Here is a 23,893-nt window from a genome sequence, read left to right as displayed (position 1 = left end):
CCCATCTGTTAATGCAGGAGACACGGGTTTGATCCCTGGGTCTGGAAGATCCCCTAGAGAAGGAAATGGTAACCCACTCCAGTATTACTGCCTGGGAAATCCCATGGACAGAGGAGCCTGGCGGGCTATAGTCCATGGGGTCTCAAAGAGTCAGACACAATGAAGAGACTAAACAACAACAAGCCCTACAAAAGCTCCATCTTAATGCCTGGAGATACTGTCCAGGCCCAAAACAGTCCTAGATTTGAGGGGAATTAAGCTAAAAATTCAGGGAGAAAGAATTCCCAGAACAGAGTACCAGAGAGGAAAGAGCTGCACAGAGAGAAAACACTGGAGATCTGCAGAGTATCTCCCTTAAATCCCCAGCTTGATACTGATAAATACATGTGTTCAATGAAGAAACTGTGAGGTTAAGGAAAGAACCACAAGGAAGGATTACAGAGAACGGTACTGGGAATCTACACAGGGCTGAGAATAGTACCTGTTCCCACCAACCAGACCATGAAAGCTCAGGATTCGTGGAGGTACCAAGTAGAATGCAAAGAAGGGTCTTGCTTCAGTAGTAGGAAATAATTAGCCCTAGTCTGAATACTGCTCCAATCCTACATTAAAAACAAACAAAAAACCTAAAAGACTTGAACAAACTATTTCCAAGTAACTTAACCTCATCCCAGAAGCAAAGTAAAGAACATTTACAAGAAGGCAGATCTTCCTCAACTTACACTGGGGTTGTGTGTAGGGGTTACATTCTGATAAATCCATCATAAATTAAAAATACCATAAGTCAAAAATGCATTTAATACAACTAATCTATCAAAAAATCATAGCTTAGCCTCAGTTCAGTTCAGTTCAGTCGCTCAGTCGTGTCCAACTCTTTGTGATCCCATGAATCACAGCACACCAGGCCTCCCTTTCCATCACCAACTCCCGGAGTTCACTCAGACTCACGTCCATCGAGTCAGTGATGCCATCCAACCATCTCATCCTCTGTTGTCCCCTTCTCCTCCTGCCCCCAATCCCTCCCAGCATCAGAGTCTTTTCCAATGAGTCAACTCTTTGCATGAGGTGGCCAAAGTACTGGAGCTTAGCCTAGCCTACCTTAAATGTGCTCAGAACACTTATATTAGCCTACAGTTGGGCAAAATAATCTAACACAAGGCTTATTTTATAATAAAATATTGAATATCTCAGAGGATGAGATGGCTAGATGGCATCACCGACTCAATGCACGTGAGTTTGGGTGAACTCTGGGATTTGGTGATGGACAGGGAGGCCTGGCGTGCTGCGATTCATGGGGGTCACAACGAGTTGGACACGACTGAGCGACTGAACTGAACTGATTGAATATCTCATATAATATATTGAATATTGCACTGAAAGTGAAAAACAAAATGGTTCCAAGTACCAGATATTTATCTTAGTGATTAGATGACTGCCTAAGAGGAATGGCTCACTGCTACTGCCCAGCATCACAGGAGTATGATACCAGATATGGCCAGCCAAGGAAAAGGTCAAAATTCAAAGAACAGTTTCTACTACATGTATATTGCTTTTGCACCATTGTAAAGTCATAAGTCAGACCATCATAAGTTAGAAATCATCTATACAAAAGTAGCCAGCACCCAACAAAGTAAAGCTTACAATGTCTAGGATCCAATAAGAAAATACCAGGTATCTAAAACCAGGAAGATGTTACCCATAATGACATGATATAACAATCAAAATTGACTCAGAACTGACATATACATGAGAATTAGCAAACAAGGAGATCAACACAGTTATAATATACACATACCTTATGTTCAAAAAGCTAAAAACAAAAAAGATATTTTTAAAAAACACCCACATGATAGTACTACAGATGAAAACTAAGATGAATGTATAAGCTAAAAAAAATACCTAAATGGGACTAAGAGCAATTTTAACTTTGTAAAAGAAAGGATTAGTGAACTTGAAGATATAGGAAGAGCAAGTATCACGACTTAGCGAATGAACAACAACAAGGTGAAAAGAAGAAAATTTTTAAAAATGAACAATGCATGAGTGAGCCTAATAAAAGTTTAAATGGAGTTCCTGTAAAGGAAACGGTGGAACACAAAAGTATTTGAAGAATTAAAAAAATAATAATAATAATAATAAAAATAAAAATATTTGAAGAAATAATGTCAAAATTTCCAAATCTGACAAAAACTATAAACATAACTAGACAAGCCCAACCATTAAAAAACATACACACACAAACATAAGAAACATGAAGAAAGCTACACAAAGGTACATCATAATCAAATGATCAATAGAAAGTTTTAAGAGCAGCCATAGAAAGTAAAAAAAAAAAAAAAAAAAAAACACACACAGAGGAACCAAGATAAGGGTAAGATCACATTTAAACATCAGAACAGAATTCTATACCTGACCTCAGGTTTAACCTTAGGGGACTAGAGAAAGAGGTGAAACTGAAAGTAGAAAGGAGTAATAAATATCAGAGCAGAAATCAATAAAATAGAAAATAAATAAAACCAAAAAAAATGTTGAGATCAATAAAATTAACAAAATGCTAATTCGATTGATCAGAAAAAAACAGAAGACACAGTTACTAATATCAAGAATGAGAGACCCAGATACTGGTTCTACAGATACTGAAAAGCTAATAAGGAAATTAACTTTATGCTAGCAAATGGACAAACTTTTTAAAAGACTCAAATGACCAAATCTTGTGCAAGAAGAAATAGACAACTTGAAAATTCTATATCGATTAAAGATTTTAATTTGTAGCTAAAAACCTTACCAGGCCTAGAAAAGGAAACTCCAAGCCTAGATGGTTTCACTGGTGAATTCTACCAAACCAGTGGGGAAAAAAAATAAAAAGGACCGATTTTACAAAACTTTTTAAGAAATGAAGCCAGTATTATACTGCATCAAAATGAAGCAAGGGTATTACTAGAAAACTACAGACCAATATACCTCATGAACACAGATGCAGAAATTCCAAGTAAAATTTCAGTGAACCAAACCCAACAACATATGAAAAGTAGAACACAACATACTAGAGTGAGATTTATTCCAGCATGCAAAGTTAGTTTAATGTTGAAAAAACAATCAAGTAATTCACCATTAACAATAAACTAAAAAAGAAAAACTAAAAGAAAAGAAAAGGAAAAAAAAAAAACCCAGCTGTCATATGAACAGATGCAGGGAAAAAAAGACAAAATCTAAAATCTGTTCCTAATAAAATCCCCCAGAAATCAAGCAATAGAAGGAAAGTTCCTCATCCTCATAAAGGGCATCTATGAAAAACCTATACCTAACATTATACTTAATTGGTGAAGACTGAATGTTTGAAGGTCCACTCTCAACATATCTGTTCAGCACTGTATCGGAGGTTCTACCCAGCAGAATTAGACAAGAAAAAATAACAAGTATCCAGATGGGAAAGAAAAAAAGTAAAACATACTTTACTTGTAAAGAACATAACTATATTTAGAAAATCCAATTCAATCTACAAAACATCTACTAGAACTAATAAGTGAATCTATCATGGCAGGATATGAAGTGGTGGTGGTGGTGGTGTAGTCGCTAAGTCGTATCTGACTCTTGTGGCCTCATGGACTGGAGCCTTCCAGGCGCCTCTGTCCATGGAGATTCTCTAGACAAGAATATTGGAGTGGGCTGCCTTTTCCTTCTCCCAGGATACAAAGTACAAAAGTCAATTTCTGTTTATCAATAACTAACAATCACAACTAGATTTTTAAAATATCATTTATAATATCATTGAACAATATTAAATTCTTAAGGAAAAATCTGACAAAGGATGTATAAGAAATTGAAAACTACAAAATTTGGCTTCATGAAATTAAAGAAGACCTAAATAAATGGAAAGATACACCTTGCTCACAAGTTTAAAGACTCAGTATTGTTAAGATGTCAATTCTCCCTAAATTGATAGATCCTAGACAAGCCAATGGATGGAGGAGCCTGGTAGGCTGCAGTCCATGGGGTCGCTAAGAGTCAGACATGACTGAGCGACTTCCCTTTCACTTTTCACTTTCATGCATTGGAGAAGGAAATGGCAACCCACTCCAGTGTTCTTGCCTGGAGAATCCCAGGGACAGGGGAGCCTGGTGGCCTGCCGTCTATGGGGTTACACAGGGTGGGACACAACTGAAGCAACTTAGCAGCAGCAGCAGCAGACAAGCCAAATAAAAATTCTAATAGGTTTTCTTGTTGAAACTTACAAAATCATTCTGTTAGGTAGTTAGAACAGGAAACAGGAGTCCAAAATGGAGGTGGCTAAAAGACAAGGAAGGGAAAAGCCCATGAAAATAGAACAAAGGAAGGTCAAAGGAAGGTCCGAGGACCAGAGTGAGGGCCTCAGGTAGAACAAACAGCACTCCTGGCTAGCCGAATTTACATAGGGCAGGCCCAGGGGGAGGAAAAAACATATAAAAGGAGGAGCCAAAGAGCTAGGTCTCTCTCTCTCTCTCCCTCCCGCGCACTGACGCATTCCCCAACTCTCTTCTCTTCATGTCTTCCTGTCGGCATGCCCTCACGCCTTGAGGATGGATTTTCCTGCTATTTTCTAAATAAAATAGAGCTGTAACACGGAGCTGTAACACTGATCTGTCTAAGAGCAATAAACAGTCTGTTCAAGACCCAAGAGCTGTGACGCGCCAAGGGCTTTAATGTCCGTCACTCCAAATCTTTGTTGTGATGAGAGAGAACCGAGGAGAATATACTCGCCTGACAACTCTAAAATTCATATAGAAATACAAATGATCTGTATAGCCAAAACAATTTGGGAGGGGAAAAAACAGAACAAAATTAGAGGAGTATCATTACTTGATCAGGACTTACTGTAAAGCAACAGTAATCAAAACAGCAGGGCATTAGCACCATGATCAGCACTTACAAAGGCATAAAGGCAATCAGCGGAGAAACAGCAGCTTTTTCCAAAAAATAATGTGGGAATGATTTAATCTCCATAAGCAAATAATAAACTTTGATCTATACCTTTGACCTAAACTTTGATCTATACCTTTGACCCACACCTCACACCACATAAAAAGTTAATTCCAAATTGAGACTAGATCTGAATGCAAGAATATTTCCTCTAATAATTTTTAATCTAAAATTAAATATATGTACAACAGAACTTAGCACAGCATTGTAAATCAAGTACATTTCAATAAGAATAAATAAATAAAATCAACTACAATGTGCTAGTGTTTCCAGTTAAATATGCTTGCTTTTGTGTTTTCAGATAAACCTATGAGCTAATATAAACTCTCAGGTATCTTCCTATAATAATTTTGTTTTAAAAGTTCTTTCTTTGCTGTAGCTCACATAAAATTCCATCAATTCCTTCAATAACAATGTAATTTGAAAAGTATCAAAATCTGATCATTCTAAAAGTAATTATTGTGGTGGTTTTTGTTTTAATTTACCTATTGCTGTTTCTGGCATCGCAAAAACAGACTTTTCGGTAGCCACTCGGAATTGCCCATGAACTGAGATGCCGACTCCCTAGGAAAAAGGCAAAAAATCACTTAAAAATAATGTGGGGGTAAAAAAAAAAAAATTAAACTCTCACATTTATAAATATTAAAAGCCAAGTAAATTATCCCTATATATTATATATAAAGACATATATAATATGCATTATATATAACGCCTCATAAAGCATATCTTTAAAGGAAAGTTCAGGAGACAGATGAGAGGGAAAACCTAAACCGCACAATTCCAGAACTTACTAAGCAAAAAGATACATGGGTACCCCTGATATATGGAACAGATTTGTTTTAGCAGCAAGCCACCTTTCATCAGTGTCCTGTGTTCTGCTTCATATCCTCTCCCCCAACTCCTTCTCATTTCAAACCAGACTCAGCATTACAGAGTACTGACTATTCCCAGAACCACTGGCTGTTCTCAGTGGGACGAATCATCAAAAAAGCATAACCAAGCTCTTCTAGCAAATTTCAGTGGCCTTAAATAGAATGTTCACACATTTTATTTATTCACATTATTCCATCAAATAAAATTAGCAACATTTTTCTCAGCCATACCACTTAGGAACTGTTTAACTCTTAAAATTGGTTCGTAAGCAAAAGTTTTACAAAATAAAAAGATTTGGCTGAAATTCTTCTCTGATTTGATAAATACACTGAAAAGGACAAACTTAAGAGACGTCTCTGGAATAAACAGACATATTTGAATAAAATAAGAGGTATACATGTGATTACAAAGAATCCAAGTTTGTATCAATGCTCACATTGTGACATACATTTCCTATGTTATGTTCTTTTCACAATACTCAAAACATCTACTCATTCTTAATCCTTCTGAACCACTGAATTCTATCTTTGGCTTCCCTGGTGGCTCAGATGGTAAAGTATCTGCCTGCAGTGTGGGAAACCTGGGTTCGATCCCTGGGTTGGGAAATGCCCCAAAGGAAGGGAACAGCTACCCACTCCAGTATTCTGGCCTGGAGAACTCCATGGAGAGTGGAGCCTGGCAGGCTACAGTTCATGGGGTCACAAAGAGTAGGACATGAGTGAAACGAATTGGCACTCACACATGCACGAGTTTTATTAATAATTTTTTGTATTATCGTAAGAACCCTTGCCTCACATTCTACTCCGCACTTTTGTTTATCACAATGTTTTCGTTGTCATTCAGTCACTCAGTCGTGTCCAACTCTTTGCAACCCCATGGACTGCAGCACGTCAGGCTTCCCTGTCCTTCACTACCTCGGAGGGTTTGTTCAGACTCATGTTCATTAAGTTGATGATGCCATCCAACCATCTCATCTCCTGTCATCCCATTCTCCTCTGCCCTCAATCTTTCCCAGCATCAGGGTCTTTTCTAATGAGTCGGCTCTTCACATCAGGTGACCAAAGTGTTGGAGCTTCAGCTTCAGCATCAGTCCTCCCAATGAATATTCAGGATTGACTTCCTTTAGGATTTACTGATTTGATCTCCTTGCTGTCCAAGGGATTTTCAAGAGTCTTCTCCAGCACCACAGTTCGAAAGCGTCAATTCTTTGGCGCTCAGCTTTCTTTATGGTCCAACTCTCACATCCATACACGACTACTGGAAAAAACACAGCTTTGACTATACGGACCTTTGTCAACAAAGTGAACTCTCTGCTTTTCAATATGCTGTCTAGGTTTGTCATAGCTTTTCTTCCAAGGAGCAAGGATCTTTTAATTTCATGGCTGTAGTCACCATCTGCAGTGATTCTGGAGCCCAAGAAAATAAAATCTGTCACTATTTCCATTCTTTCCCCATCTATTTGCCATGAAGTGATGGAACTAGATGCCATGACCTTAGTTTTCTGAATATTGAGTTTTAAGCCAGGTTTTTCACTCTCCTCTTTCACCCTCATAAATGGGCTCTTTAGTTCCTCTTAACTTTCTGCCATGAAGGAGATATCATCAGCATATCTGAGGTTATTCATATTTCTCCCCACAATCCTGACTCCAGCTTGTGAGTCATCCAGCCCAGCATTTCGTATGATGTACTCTGCATATAAGTTAAATAAGCAGGGTGACAACATACAGCCTTGACATTCTCCTTCCCCAATTTTGAACCAGTTCATTGTTTCATGTCTGGTTCTAACTGTTGCTTCTTGACCTGCATACAGATTCCTCAGGAGGCAGGTAAGGTGCTCCAGTATTCCAATCTCTTTAAGAATTTTCCACAGTTTGTTGTGATCCACACAGTCAAAGGCTTTGGCATAGTCAGTAAAGCAAAGGAGATGTTTTTCTGGAATTCTCTTGCTTTTCCAATGATCCAACAGACGTTGGCAATTTGATCTCTGGTTCCTCTGCCTTTTCTAAATCCAGCTTGAACATCTGGAAGTTCTCTGTTCATGTACTATTGAAACCTAGATTGGAGAATTTTGAGCATTACTTTACTATTATGTGAGATGAGTCCAATTGTGTGGTAGTTTGAACATTCTTTGGCATTGCCTTTCTTTGGGATTGGAATGAAAACAGACCTTTTCCAGTCCTGTGGCCACTGCTGAGTTTTCCAAATTTGCTGGCATATTGAGTGCACTTTCACAGCATCATTTTTTAGGATTTGAAATAGCTCAGCTGGAATTCCACCACCTCCACTAGCTTTGTTCATAGCAATGCTTCCTAAGGCCCACTTAGGGCTTGTTCTTGCCTGCAGAATTCTATGGACAGAGGAGCCTGGTGAGCTATAGTCCAAGGGGTTGCAAAGAGTCTTACATAACTGAAAGGCTAACACTTTTACTTGTTATTGAAAACTAGCTTAATTCCTTTGGGGCCAGAGAACAGCCTGTCAGATTAATCCTTTGAAATATGCTGAGACTAATTCTATGGCCAATTTTGGTAAATGCTCCATGCACACATGAAATGAACATGAAAGTTACTGAATACATATTAACTGGATCAAGTTTACTGAACAATGTTCAAATCATGCGCGTGCCAGTAAAATGATCGTATACACACATATATATACTGTTTATGTCTGTTTCATCTGTTACTGAAATTAGTATATTCAAAACTTCTCCTAGGATTGTGATTTTGTCTATTTCTCCTTAAAGGACTTTCCAGTTTTTTGAAAGACCACACATTTTTAAATGTTTGAAAATATCACACCACTAGAGTTATCTCGAAGAGGCAGAGGCTTGTTCCCACTGTTTCTCAGAGTCATATGTTACAAAACTCATTAAGTAATTCTGTTCTGCTTCATTGCTAGAAACAGTTTTACACAATACGTATAAAATATCTTTCTATAGTTGATTATAATCAATAAGATTACTTTCAGAATGTGATCTCACTGATCTTAAGGAGAAAGGCTGAACAATTTTCAATGAACTGAACTAAGTCCTACCTGCTGAGAGAACAAGAACTGAAATTTAGGGCTTGCTGAATTGAGCCCCCAAATGTTACGCATTATGAGTTACAGTGGCCTGGATTCAAATAATCCTTCACATGAAGTGAAGATCAGTTTCAAAGCCTCTCATTCCTGACTGAATTGAGATGATCTGGGATGCTAGAGCCCTTAGCCTAAATACTACTAGATACAAAGGTCAGAAGATTATATCTTAGGGCTCAAATAATACTGAAGTAGAAATAAGTCAATCATAAATAACCATCACTTGATTAGAAATAATCCAACATAAGACCACATGACTAAAGCCTAATATAAAAAATACACAATAGAAAGATTCACAGGACATACAAATTTAGATTTGTTATACCTAACTATTTTTATAACTGTGAAATGTCCTTCTAAGCCAAGTACAAGTTTCTGCCATAAAATGTACCTTATTTGGGGATTCCCAGGTGGCACTAGTGGTAAAGAACCCATTTGCCAATATAGGACACAAAAGAGACGTGGGTTCGATCCCTGGGTCAGGAAGATCCCCTGGAGGAGGGCACAGCAACCCACTCCAGTATTCTTGCCTAGAGCATTCCATGAACTGGGGAGCCTGGCGGGCTACAGTCCATGGGGTGGCAAAGAGTCAGACACAACAGAAGCAACTTAGCACACATGCAAGCACATCCCTTATTTGATATAAAAATAACTATTAGCTTTATTTTGTATTGGTATGGTATCTTTTTCTATTATTTTACATTTAATCTTTCTGGGTCTTATGATATTGCAAGCATTCTGACATTGCTTTTTAGTTGGATTATTATTAAATAATTTTAATTGCAATACTGTATGAGCATGTGCAGATAAAATGAGTCTGATCCATATTTATAATCTCATATAGAGAATACGAATGTGGATAAGCATGAATAACTGAATATATGAATGTAGGCAAACTTGTAACCTACTTTAAGTTTCACATTCTTAAAGGCAAAACTTAGGCAATCTAAAACTGTTTTTAAATTAAGAGACGTAGCCAGCTGAGTTTCCAGACTGTTTAATAGACAAGAAAGGCTGGTATAGCTTTAAGGGTTTTAAAGAAGATCTCATTATAATTACTTTAAAAAGCAAAATTTTGTTGTTATTTAATCACTAAGTTGTGTCCAACTCTCTTGCAACCCCATGGACTACAGCCCGCCAGGCTCCTGTGTCCTTTGATTTTCTGTACAGGAATACTGGATTGCCATTTCCTTCTCCAGGGTATCTTCTCAATCCAGGGATCAAACGTGCATCTCTCACATTGGCAGGTGGATTCTTTACCAACTGAGCCACCACGGAAGCCCCAAATTAAAGCCTTCAAAATGCAAATCTGTTTATCTGATGCTTTAGAAATAAGCATCACTTCAGTATTTCAATATTGCTATTCTAGACAAAAAAGCAACATTAATTTTTAAAAACTGAAAATTATACGGGTATTTAAAGTTAATTTAATATAGTCAATTGTTCCATGATTTCCACTAAAGACAAGATTAATCCCCCAACACAAAACAAACAAACCACATGTAGAGCAATTTAGTTTGGTAGCTGAAAAAGAAATGCTCCAGATATTTCGGTATTAAATTTCCTGATTTTGGTGTCCTTATTCCAAGGCAATACATAGTGAATAATTTAGAAACAGAGGATTATCATGTCTCCAACATTCTCCCAAATGGTTCAGAAACTAGTCACATTTCGGAGAGAAGAGAAAATAAAGCAAATGTGGAAATAACAGGGAATGTGGATGAAAGATACATCAGAGTTCTCTGTACTACTTTTGCAACTTTTCTGTAAGTTTGACAATGTTTCATAATAAAACAGTCCTTTTAACCAAAATGAAAATAAAAATAAATGTTCCAGAGTAACCAGCACCAACAACCACAGTAAAGAAAACAACAAAGTCAGAAAGGCAGACAATGGGGTGATGTGACTAATGCTCACACACAGAGTCATGAATTTAAATTATAATCAGAGAGAATGAGTAAGCGCCTGTCCAGAACGAACAGTGCATCACAGTATCAGAGAGTATATGAGGGAGTCTTCTATCACCATCATTCACGATTATAAATGGTGTTTTGAAATTAGATATTTTTGTTAGAAATTCTAACAGATTTTTCATCACACATTATCTCACTATGGTATGAAAGTTAATATTATAAGTATCATAAATTTCATAATGTATCTTCAAGTCCACATGCTTTAAATTAGCAGCCTACACAGTAAAAACAATGACATTTTATTACACTTCTCACATTAATATTAACAGGCTAATACTGCATATTAGTGGTATTAACATAATGATTATGTAACATTAATGTATACCGATAGACTACAGAGATTAGCACCAAACACATTTTTTTTATTCTGCTTTGGATGCACATAGTTCATGCTATGTTTAGACAAAACATATTCAACAGAAACAAATAACTGAGGTAGAAATATTTAACTTATTTATGAATTAACCGTCTAACATCCTTGAAGGTACAGTTCTGCTTTAAACGAAAAACAGATGTGAAAGTTGCTAAGAGAATAAATCTTAAAAGTCTTCATCATAAGAAAAAAACATTTTTTTCAAGTATGTGCAGTGATGAGCATTAACACTGTTTCACAACATATACATACATCAAACTATTATGTTGTACACCTAAAACTAATTATACATCAATTATGTCACAATAAAAAAGCCAGTGAGTAGAAATATGAATTTTGGTACATCATACTTTAAAACATAAATTAGAAATAACTCTTACACACACCTCCTAAATTCATACTCAAGGTTTTTATCTCAATAACCACATTCTCCCAATATAACATTATCACATATTATATTTAAACGTCTGTATTTGTGACCGCATGGACTGTAGCCTGCAAGGCTCCTCTGTCCATGGGATTCTCCAGGCAAGAATACTGGAGTGGGTTGCCATTTCCTCCTCCAGAGGATCTTTTCCACCCAGGGGTCAAACTCAGGTCTCCTGCATTCCAGGGAGATTCTTCATTGTCTGAGCCACCAGAGAAGCCCCTATATATTTAACAGATGATTAAAAAGAGAGGCTCTAAGAAACCACTGCCTTTTATCATATATTCAAACAAGAAGGGTTATTATAATAGAGGAACTCTTAATAGACCTCAGATTTACCAAAAATTTCTATTAACTCCATAAAACATTAACTAATATCCATATTAATTAGCATCCTAAAAGCTACTCTCTGATATGCCTGATAGAGGGCTTCCCTGATAGCTCAGTTGGTAAACAATCTGCATGCAATGCAGGAGTCCCCGGTTCAATTCCTGGGTTGGGAAGATCCCCTAGAGAAGGGATAGGCTACTCACTCCAGTATTCTTGGGCTTCCCTTGTGGCTCAGCTGGTAAAGAATCCACCCACAATGCGGGAGACCTGCGTTTGATCCCTGGGTTGGGAAGATCCCTTGGAGAAGAAAGGAAAAGTAACTCTAGTATTCTGGCCTGGAGAATTCCATGGTCTGTATATCCATTATGGGGTCGCAAAGAGTTGGACACGACTGAGTGACTTTCACCTCTCTGATCTTTTGAGTTCAGAGTTTACCAAATAACAGTCATAAATAAATAATTGTTTCATGAGAATCAAATACTCTGGGAATATATGAAAAAGCTAAGTTACTAAAATAAATTGGTATAAGGCAAAGATAGCAATTATCTCAAGTGACTATTCTTCCTAATAATGTTGATATTGTTATTCTGAAACTATTATACACATTAGGACAAAGCAAATTTGTCACAATGTTACTTTTTAACTTTTTATTTTATATTGGGAGTATAGCTGGTTAACCATGTTGTGACAGTTTCAGGTGCACAGCCATATAAATGTTACTTTTTTAAAAAACAAGATATTCAACATATATGGGAAGAAAGATACAAATATCAAAGGAATAAGAATCTAAATTTGCATAGGAAGTATTCAATTTAGGATCTGTTTTCTCTTAAAAACAAAACACATTCTAAGTTCTCTTCAAAAAAGCCTAGAAAACAATTACAAACTTAACGAGCACCCAGGCTATTACTGGGGCCAGCCTGGTGGCTCAGGGGTAAAGAATCTGCCTGCAATGCAGGGTATCTTCCTGGAGAAGGACATGGCAACCCACTCCAGTATTTGTGCCTGGGAAATCCCAGGGCACAGGAGCCTGGCGAGCTACAGTCCATGGGGTTGCAAAAGAGCTGGACACGACTTGGTGACTAAACACCAACGACGAAGAATATTATTGCTAACCATCCTCGGAAAAACAGCTGATTTCTAAGTCTGGTGAATGAAATTTACCAGATGAACCTGGAATATGGTTCTTTATCACAAAGCATGCTATCAAAGGTTTCTGGGAGTACAGAAACCAACATGAAGGTTTCCAGGACAAGTCCATCCTTCTGGTTGGCCCCAATCTTCTGGGCTCCCTTTTTTCAATGTCTTTTATAGGCTCCTCGTTCTGCCTCTGGCCAATAAACTTCTGTATTCCATTCTGGACTTATTTTGGCTCTCACTCTAGTTCGTCACATTTCCTTGCACAATCTTGACTACTGACAAATTTTCAATACAAGTATCTCTGCTATACCATGAGTTCCTGAAAAAATCCTCAGGCTCTACAAAACTGGACAGATCTTACAAGAAAAATAGTTTCAGCAGTCTGCTCAAAACCTATGCAGCTTTGTAATCTGAGTGCTAATAGGAAGTCTAAATGGTCCCAGGGACTTAATTAGGACCGCCAGCTCAATATGAATAAAGAATGCCACAGCAATATTTAAAATGCACAAAAATAAAGTAGGAAGAAGGACAGCACTTTAATCAGAGCGGGACTAGCAGACACTGTGACACTGGCTGAAGTGTAGCTATGAGCCAGTGGGCTGCCATTAAAGCGCCAGGTGCCAGGAGTTGGCAGTTCGCCTAATGGACGAGGTCCCCCCAGCTACAGGCATTTGTTTCTCTGGGTTGTTTTTTTTTTTTTTTTTTAAATTTTCTTAAAATACAGACAAGAAAACTCCTATTCACAGTATAACGACTGAGCTACTTAAGTGCTCTTTTTCTGTCTGAAATGAAGTGTTGGTTGCTAAGTCCTGTCCAACTCTTTGAGACCCTATGGACTGTAGCCCACCAGGCTCCTCTGTCCGTGGAATTCTCCAGGCAAGAATACTGCAATGGGTTGCCACTTCCTTCTCCAGGGGATCTTCCCTGACCCAGGGATCAAACCCGGGTCTCCCGCATTGCAGACAGGTTCTTTATCATCTAAACCACCAGGGAAGCTCCACTGGATGATTATATATCTACTGCCACTATGCTATCTCTCCTTGCCTAGGGGAAAAAAAAAGAAAATTGCACTTGAACCAATCTAATTTTTGCATTATCCTATGGGAAATAGATGGGGAAACAGTGGAAACAATGGCTGACTTTATTTTTTTTGGGCTCCAAAATCACTGCAGATGGTGACTGAAGCCATGAATTTAAAAGACGCTTAGTCCTTGGGAGGAAAGTTATGACCAACCTAAATGGCATATTCAAAAGCAGAGACATTACTTTCCCAACAAATGTCCACCTAGTCAAGGCTATGGTTTTTCCAGTGGTCATGTATGGATGTGAGAGTTGGACTGTGAAGAAAGCTGAGCGCCGAAGAATTGATGCTTTTGAACTATGGTGTTGGAGAAGACTCTTGAGAGTCCCTTGGATTGCAAGGAGATCCAACCAGTCCATTCTAAAGGAGATCAGTCCTGGGTGTTCATTGGAAGGACTGATGTTGAAGTTGAAACTCCAATACTTTGGCCACCTGATGCGAAGAGTTGACTCACTGGAAAAGACCCTGATGCTGGGAGGGATTGGGGGCAGGAGGAAAAGGGGACGACAGAGGATGAGATGGCTGGATGGCATCACCGACTCGATGGACTTGAGTTTGAATAAACTCCAGGAGTTGGTGATGGACAGGGAGTCCTGGCATGCTGTGATTCATAGGGTTGCAAAGAGTTGGACACGACTGAGAGACTGAACTGAACTGAATATCATTTTCCCATTACCAGTCACTTATGACTTGATTCACATTGCAGAAGCATACATCATGAAGCATACTGTGCCTGAGTCCTCAAGTTACACTTCCTACCTAGGTAGCACCCTGAGCTCCAGACCTGTGGAACTGACGAAACACTTTTGTTCAGACAACATACTCCCACATGTATAAGCCCACAGGCATTTCACACCTAACAAGGCCCAAATTAAATTCATCTCCCTTTACTCTCTCTCCAATCCACTCCCCAGCCATACTTCCTCCCAAATCTTAAATAGTCCACTGTTCATCCCACTGCCCAGTCTAAAAATCTGGGATTAATCCTTGCCTCTATCTTCCCGTTATCTCTCACACCCAATACATCACTGACTCCCACAAGTCTCCTCCTAAGTATCTCCCTTAAACCTAATTTTCTCCCCCTTCATTATCTCTACCTTAACTCAACATCACCACAATCACTCACCTGGATCCCTGCAATAGCTTCCTGAATAATCTCTTTACATCCGATTCTACCCATGCCCCCACACCTGTTCTTCCCACGAGAAAGTTCTTTCAAAAATTCACCATTCAAGCCATTTCCCTGGCTAAAAGCACTTAAAAATGGCTTCCCCTCTTGATATCAGGATAAACAACTTAATATATCTTATATAAGAGGACTGACCTGGCTTCTTGCTTTCCTCTCTAACCAAAGATCTGAACCACTTTCTCCTTCACAATCTCAAATCTAGGCACATTTAACTTTTCCCAAACATGAATCTTCTCAGCTTCACATATACTATTAATCTTGTCTTCTCACACAGTATCTTCTATACTCCATCAACCTCTTTAACGCACCTGCAACAACTATATCACATTTCTCCACTATCCCAACTTGTTTGTTCCTGGTTGATTTTTCTTTAAGTCTCAGCTTAAACAAAACTTCCTCCAGTATCCTCTCCCTACACCATCCCCATTACTAAAGTGCTTGCACATACATACACACTTAAGGCTGGTACTCATGTATTTCCAGACCACCTTATACCTGCCTCACAAAACAGTAAGCTCCATAAGGAAAGAAAACAGATTTATCCTGCTCACTATCTTATTCCCAGAGCCTAACTAGTACATCCAGTAACTTTGGTAGTTGTTGAAACAGCTGAGAGCAACCTCATATTATGGCTAAAATAAAAATGAACCTCTAGTTAGTCTTAAACCTCTTATATCCATATATCTTAGGAGAATGAGCTCGTTTTATGGGCAAATGGAGCTCCCCTACCCCTTTCTTCTCTGTGAAATAATCTGAAGCATCAATAAGGCACAAAGCCCTCTAGACCGCAAATCATCCAACTCAGCACAGTGGGGGTAAAATAGAGGCAAGATGAGAATGGCACAGACCAAGACCTCGTATGCCACTTGACCAAGAACCTAGTATGCTTCCCTGATGGCTCAGATGGAAAAGAGTCTGCCCACAATGTGGGAGAACAGGGTTCGATCCCTGGGTCAGGAAGATCCCCTGGAGAAAGGGAATGGCAACTCATTCTAGTATTCTTGCCTGGAGAATCCCATGGACAGAGGATCCTGGCAGGCTATAGTCCATGGTGTTGCAGAGTCGGACACAACTAAGTGACTAACACTTTCACAGTTAAAAAGGAAATGAACCAAAATCCTGACCAGCAGGACCACAGGAAATGGCCAAGGAAAAAGGAAAAGAATTCTCTGTAGATCTGAGAATCTGCAAGTCTACGAAAGTTGCCAAGAATACCCACACTCTTGGAAAATTAAAAGTCCTACTTCCCAGAAATCAATACCTAAAAATGAGGATAGGCATTGACCAGAGGGCAAGTAGTAAAGTGAAGTTCTTGCCTAGTAAATGGAAGCATTCCCCAATTCTGTACTAGATATGTCTGAGCTAAAAGCCAGGGTGAAAAGAGTCGAGGAAAGGACAGATTAAAAGGCTATATCTAATAAGACAGACAATGGGTGACATGGGGTTAAATGATGGAGAAACATTTGTTAGAGGGTAATCCATCATACCTTGAAAAACAGAACCCCATGCTTACCTATGAAAAAAGCTTGCTGAGAAATGAGATAACCCTAAAAATCTATTATGAGAAATTCAGGATGGGGAACACATGTATACCTGTGGCGGATTCATTTTGATATTTGGCAAAACTAATACAATTATGTAAAGTTTAAAAATAAAATAAAATTAAAAAAAAAAAGAATATCGAGAAGCAAAAAAATACAAAAATTAAAGCAATCTTTACTCTTTCCTAAAAGAGCAGAACAAAATATAAGTAGATAGAATCCTATGGGGGAAGGGTAGGAACCTAACCCTCTCTATGAAGAAAAAGATCTCCATCCCTTAGAAAAAATTTCATTAGTGAACGCAAATGAAAATGAATGTCCAATTTATTCTAAACACTTAGAAATCCAAGGAAAATTTCCTCTCTATTCTTCCTTTCATAGATCCTGCCATGTTACCAACCTTCATTCTTTAAAGAGGCTCTTTTTCTCTGTTTTTGGCCATGCCACGCAGCTTGTAGGATCTTAGTTCCCTGAGCAGGGATCAAACACAGGTTCTGGCAATGAATGCACCTAGTTTTAACCACTGGACCATGAAGGAATTCCCCATATCCTTTTTGTCTGATTATTCTCCCTCTGTTAATACACTTTATTGTTTTCTCTATAAGACAACTTTGCCTGTCAATACAGTTCTTTTAACTTCCCGGGGCAACTGCACTGCAATACCTTCCTTTAGCCTCTGACTGATCCCTATCCTTGCACATTCAAGTCTAGTTCCATCATACCAGAGTTCAATGCATACTTGTCTCAGATTCATGTGTCTGAGATCAGGTAACCTTGATCCACACAAACAGGCTTAGCAATAAAAATGTCTATCATTCTTATTAGACAAAAACACTATAAGGAAAGAAAATTACAGAACAATATTCCTGATGAACACACATGTGAAAAACAAATATCAGGAAACCAAATTCAATAATAAAAGAACCATATATAATGATCAAGTAGGATTTATTTCTGAGATGCAAGAATGGTTCAATATATGCAATCAACATGATGTACAACATTAACAAAATGAAGGATAAAAATCACATGATCATCTCAATAGATGCAGAAAAAGCATTTGACAAAATTTGACATTCTTTTACAATAAAAACCCTCAACAAGTTAAAGGTAGATGAAATGTACCTCAACATAATAAAGTCCATATATGACAAGCCCACAGCTAATATCATACTCAACAGTGAAAAGCTGAAAGCTTTTCCTCTAATGATCAGGAATAAGATAAGGATGCCCACTCTCACCACTTTTATTCACCATAGAAAGTCTAGTCCAAGCAATTAGTCAAGAAAAAGAAATAAAAGGATCTAAGGCAGAAAGGAAGTAAAACTATCTCTGAAGATGATATGATCTAATATATAGGAAATCCTAAAGATGCCACCAAAAAACTGTTTAAACTAGTAAATAAATTCAATATAAAGTTGCAGAATACAAAATCAATACACAAAAGTCAGTTGTGTTTCTGTACACAAATAACTTTCAGAAAAAAAAACTAAAAAACACTCCCATTTACAACTGCATTAACAAAAAAAAAATACATTAGAATAAATTTAACCAAGGAGTTGAAAGAGCTGCATATGCACAACTATAAGACACTGATGAAGGAAATTGCAGAAGACACATATTACGGAAAGATATTCTGTGCTCATGAATTGAAAGAATTAACGTTGTTTAGATGTCCATATACCCAAAGCAGCTACAGATTCAACATAATCTCTTAAAATTCCATTGGCATTTTTCACAGAAATAGAAAAATCTTAAAAATTGTATGAAACCACAAAAGACCACAAACAGCCAAAACAATCTTGAGAAAGAAAAACAAAAGCTGGAAGGATGACACTTTCTGACTTCAAATCATATTACAAAGCTACAGTCATCCAAAGACTATGGTATTGGCATAAAAAAATCAATGGAACCCCACTCAAAAAAAAAAAGTAAAGTGAGCCTATAAATATTAATAAAAGCCACACAATATGTGAAAACTGGAATGGGAAAAAATGAAACTATCCACATGGGAAAAAAAGAAACTAAATCCCTCACACCATACACAAAAATCAGCTCAAAATGGATTAAAGACTAGAATGGAGACCTGAAATCATCTACCATGTGAAATGGGAGAAATATCATATAACTGATAAGGGGTTAATATCCAGAATACACTTAGCTCTCCGTACCTGCAGATTCAACCAACTGAATTGAAAATATTTGGAAGAAAAAATTTCAAAAATTTCCAAAAAGCAAAATCTGAATTTTGCCGTGCAACAGCAACTATTTACATTGTATTTACACACCATTTACATCATATTAGGTATAAGTAACCTAGAGATAATTTAAAGTTTATAAGATATGCATAGATTATATGCAAATACTATGCCATTTGTGTGAGGGACTAGCCACTCAGTTGTGACTCTCTGTGATCCCACAGACTGTAGCCCACCAGGCTCCTCTGTCCATGGAATTCTCCAGACAAGCATACTGAAGTGGGTTTCCATTCCCTTCTCTAGGGGATCTTCCCAACCCAGGGATCGAAACTGGGTCTCCTACACTGAAGGCAGATTCATTACCGTCTGAGCCATCAGGGAACCCAAAGGGTACACTGAAGCTGCATGGGCTGGGAATCAAACCCAGGCCTCCCATGTGGCAAGCGAGAATTCTACCACTGAACCACCTATGCATCAGTGAGCATCCACAGATTTTAGTATCCATAGCACAGGGCAGGGGGCATTGTCTTGGAAGCAATCCCCTGTGGATACAAAGGGGCAACTGTATACAAAAAATTCACACAACTCAATAGCAAAAAAAAAAAAAATCCAATTGAAAAGTGGGCGCAAGACCTGAACATTACTCCAAAGAAGGTATATAAAATAGCTAAAAGGTACATGAAAAGGTATTCAACATCTGTCAATAATACCACAATGAGGTTTCACCTCACATCTGTTAGGATGTCTATCATTAAAGAGACAAATGATAAACACTAACAAGAATGTGGAGAAAAGGGAACACTTGTACTGTTGGTGGGAATGAAAAATGGTATCGCCCTTGTGTAATATAGTATGGAGGTTCTTCAAGAAATTAAAAGCAGGGTGGACTCCGGGAGTTGGTGATGGACAGGGAGGCCTGGCGTGCTGCGATTCATGGCGTCGCAAAGAGTCAGACCCGACTGAGCAACTGAACTGAACTGAACCATATTATCTAGAAATTCCACTTCTGGGTATATACCTAAAGAAAATGAAGTCATTGTCTTGAAGAGTTATCTGTACTCCCATGTTCATTGCAGCATTATTCACAATAGTCAAGACATGAAACAACCTATGTGTCTGTCCATAGATAAATGTTGGATAAAGAAAATGTGGTGTGTGTGTGTGTGTGTATTCACACATATATATAATATGAATATATAGCATATTATATATAGTAATTATGTAATATACACACAGTATAAATTACATATATATAAAATACGGAATATCATTCAATCTTAAAAAAGGAAATCCTGCCACTTGCAGGATACATACAGATGAACCTGGAGGGTGTTATGCTAAGTGAAATAAGCCAGAGGAGAAAGACAAATACTGGATAATATCACTTATTTTGTGGAACAACTAAAACAAAAAGTATGATTCAGAGTCTTGAATATATACTCAGAGCCTTGAATTGAGGTTGCCAGGACTCGGCAGTGGGGAAAATATGAAGACATTGTTTAAAAGACACAACCAAAAAAGACAAAAGTTATAAGATGAATAAGATCAGAGGATCCTTTCATAATATATTCCTTTCACAATGTATTTATATCATCAAGTTACAAACTTTAGTTGCAATTTACCTATCAATTACATTCTAGTTGTAAGAATTATTATGATTTTTATTTCACTGGAGGAAGGCTGGTCACTCTAAACTCTTTTTTTGTAACATGGCTAGGCCTCTCAATTACTCTTCAAACAGAACAGCACTAATGAATGGTGTGCAGGAGCAAATACACGATCGATTTTCTATGCATTGCCCTTTCTATCTTTATTGCATGAAAAAGAACATTCTTTGGTTGGTGGACTACAGACTTCACAATGAAAGTCTCAAGCATGAGCAACTGAAATAGCTAATACGTAAATTTAGAATATTTTCCAGGCTGTGTTAATGACTTAATAATATCTGATCTTCTGAAAGCTTCTTGGCTGGTTTCTCATTTAAAAATGGCATGGCCCGTGAAAGTCTCACTGGTCTCATCATACTACAATGTACACACATTAAAGAGTATTACAATAATGTTTTTTAATCAAGAGATTTAAATGGCATGGGGGGAGAGGTGTACCAAAGTTAAAAGCTTCTTTAAAAATCTTCTTTAACACAGTTAATAAAGACATACAGATGGCTAACAAACACATGAAAAGATGCTCAACATCACTTATTATCAGAGAAATGCAAATCAAAACCACAATGAGGTACCATCTCACACCAGTTAGAATGGCTGCTATCAAAAAGTTCTCAAACAATAAATGCTGGAGAGGGTGTGTAGAAAAAGGAACCCTCTTACACTGTTGGTGGGAATGCAAACTAGTACAGCCACTATGGAGAACAGGGGAGATTCCTTAAAAAACTGGAAACAGAAATGCCATACAACCCAGCAATCCCACTGCTGGGCATACACACCAAGGAAACCAGAATTGAAAGAGACACGTGTACCCCAGTGTTCATTGCAGCACTGTTTACAATAGCCAGGACATGGAAGCAACCTAGATGTCCATTGGCAGATGAGTGGATAAGAAAGCTGTGGTACATATACACAATGGAATATTACTCAGCCATTAAAAAGAATACATTTGAATCACTTCTAATGAAGTGGATGAAACTGGAGCCTATTATACAGAGTGAAGTAAGTCAGAAAGAAAAACACCAATACAGTATATTAATGCATATATATGGAATTTAGAAAGATGATAACAATGACCCTATACATGAGACAGCAAAAGAGACACAGACATAAAGAACAGACTTTTGGACTCTGCGGGAGAGGGCGAGGGTGGGATGATTTGGGAGAATGGCATTGAAAGATGTATATTATCATATGTGAAACAAATCACCAGTCCAGGTCCAATGCATGAGACAGGGTGCTCGGGGCTGGTGCACTGGGATGACCCAGAGGGATGAGATGAGGAGGGGGGTGGGAGGGGGGTTCAGGATGGGGAACACATGTACACCCATGGCTGATTCATGTCAATGTATGGCAAAACCACTGCTGCTGCTGCTAAGTCACTTCAGTCGTGTCCGACTCTGTGACCCCATAGACGGCAGCCCACCAGGCTCCCCCGTCCCTGGGATTCTCCAGGCAAGAACACTGGAGTGGGTTGCCATTTCCTTCTCCAATGCATGAAAGTGAAAAGTGAAAGTGAAGTTGCTCAGTCATGCCCGACTCTTAGTGACCCCATGGACTACAGCCTACCAGGCTCCTCTATCGATGGGATTTTCCAGGCGAGAGTACTGGAGTGGGGTGCCATTGCCTTCTCCGGGCAAAACCACTACAAGATTGTAATTAACCTCCAATTAAAATAAATAAATTTATTTTTTTTTTAAAAAGCAATGCAAGAAAAAAGAAATAAAACAGAACAAAGATGTCTTATGTCTTACAGACCTTTGTAGTACATCAAGCTAATTCAATCTGTGAAGACTATTAATTCTTTTCACAACAACATGTCTCAGTGACATTAATCGGTGGCTCAACTTAATCTGACTCAGCAGGTCCCACTTAACTGAGCACTAGTCAGTTTTCCATGAGTCTGGTTTGTGGCCCAGAAAGTCTTTCGGAGACTGTATATGCTCAGTGCTTCCAACCCAGTTCCCACTTTTTGTCTATTCATCAGAATATGACCCTTGTAAAGTATGCCTTGAAACCTTAATTTTCCATTTATATTGATCACAAACCCTTCTGCTGGCAGCATCTGCAGGGCACTTTGAGAAACACAAAAACAATACCATATTGTATACATATTTTGAGTTGGGGGAACTAATTTTGTTTCTATGGTAAAATGCATTGGTGGGAAGAGAAAAGGGAGGAAGGTAGAGAGAAAGGGACAAAGAAAGGAAAGAATCAAAAGTTCTTTAAATTCATTTCAGTTGGGAAGGAAATGCAGGTAGTACTACATATACAAAATAAAAACGATTTTTTTTCTCTTCTATATATACTTAAATCCCAGGGACAGAGGAGCCTGGTAGGAGGCTGTCTATGGGGTCGCACAGAGTCAGACATGACTGAAGTGACTTAGCAGCAGCAGCATAGAACTGGTGGAGAAGGAAATAGCAACCCACTCCAGTATTCTTGCCTAGAGAACCCCAGGGACAGAGGAGCCTGGTGGGCTGCAGCCTATGGGGTCGCACAGAGTCGGACACGACTGAATCGACTTAGCGTGCATGCATATATACTTAAAATTAATTTTAATTTTAAAGCAACTTTGCCGTCCTGTTATATATTAACTTAAGAAAATATGATTTTAGATTTTTAAAAGGTAAAGGAACTTAAAATTCTTTCTTCCTGGAAACAGAATAAATTATTCTTTCAAATTGCTATTCAGAATAATTTGGTATATTTCAGAAACATTGTAAAGACATAATCTTACATAGTTTTGTTTAACCAAGTGGAAAACCACTCATAAACATTTTATTTTACTGCATATCAAAATATCAAATAAACATGTGAATTTCCGAAAGCTGAAACATAATTTAGTCATCCCCTCTACTCTTCATGGTAAACATTAAGAGACTATAAAACTGTCATTCTCCTAACTGAAAAATAATTTTTGTTTCTATAGTAAAAAGAAAAAAAATAAAAATCAAGCTCTATGGAGCCATCTTTTGGACTGTTCAAGTTTTCTTATAATTTGTTCTTACAGGAAACAATTTATTGATCAGAATCAAGATAAAGACAGAGACAAACTATTTGGCTACCTTTT

At 37.9% G+C, this 23,893-nt stretch overlaps 1 protein-coding gene and 1 non-coding gene across 13 annotated transcripts in view; both read right to left on the bottom strand.

The window, feature by feature from the left end:
- The window catches only part of HIBCH (3-hydroxyisobutyryl-CoA hydrolase), a 117,188-nt gene that overhangs the window by 42,534 nt on the left and 50,761 nt on the right, over positions 1-23,893 (bottom strand). For all 12 annotated transcript variants that reach the window (XR_008711726.1, XR_008711728.1, XR_008711727.1 and 9 more), the window contains one exon: positions 5,442-5,520. Coding sequence is in view for 9 of the 12 variants with exons in the window: in XM_055571942.1 (XP_055427917.1) it covers positions 5,442-5,520 (79 nt within the window). In the remaining 3 variants the exon portion in view is untranslated. The remainder of the gene's footprint in view (positions 1-5,441; positions 5,521-23,893) is intronic.
- Positions 19,559-19,629, bottom strand: TRNAG-GCC (transfer RNA glycine (anticodon GCC)). The gene has a single exon. It is a non-coding gene; the product is annotated as a tRNA-Gly (tRNA).

The sequence above is a fragment of the Bubalus kerabau genome, chromosome 3 (assembly GCF_029407905.1).
Source record: "Bubalus kerabau isolate K-KA32 ecotype Philippines breed swamp buffalo chromosome 3, PCC_UOA_SB_1v2, whole genome shotgun sequence".
In the NCBI taxonomy this organism is placed as follows: domain Eukaryota; kingdom Metazoa; phylum Chordata; class Mammalia; order Artiodactyla; family Bovidae; genus Bubalus; species Bubalus kerabau.
Note: the sequence above shows the minus strand (reverse complement) of the source record. Positions and strands in the feature narration are given on the sequence as shown.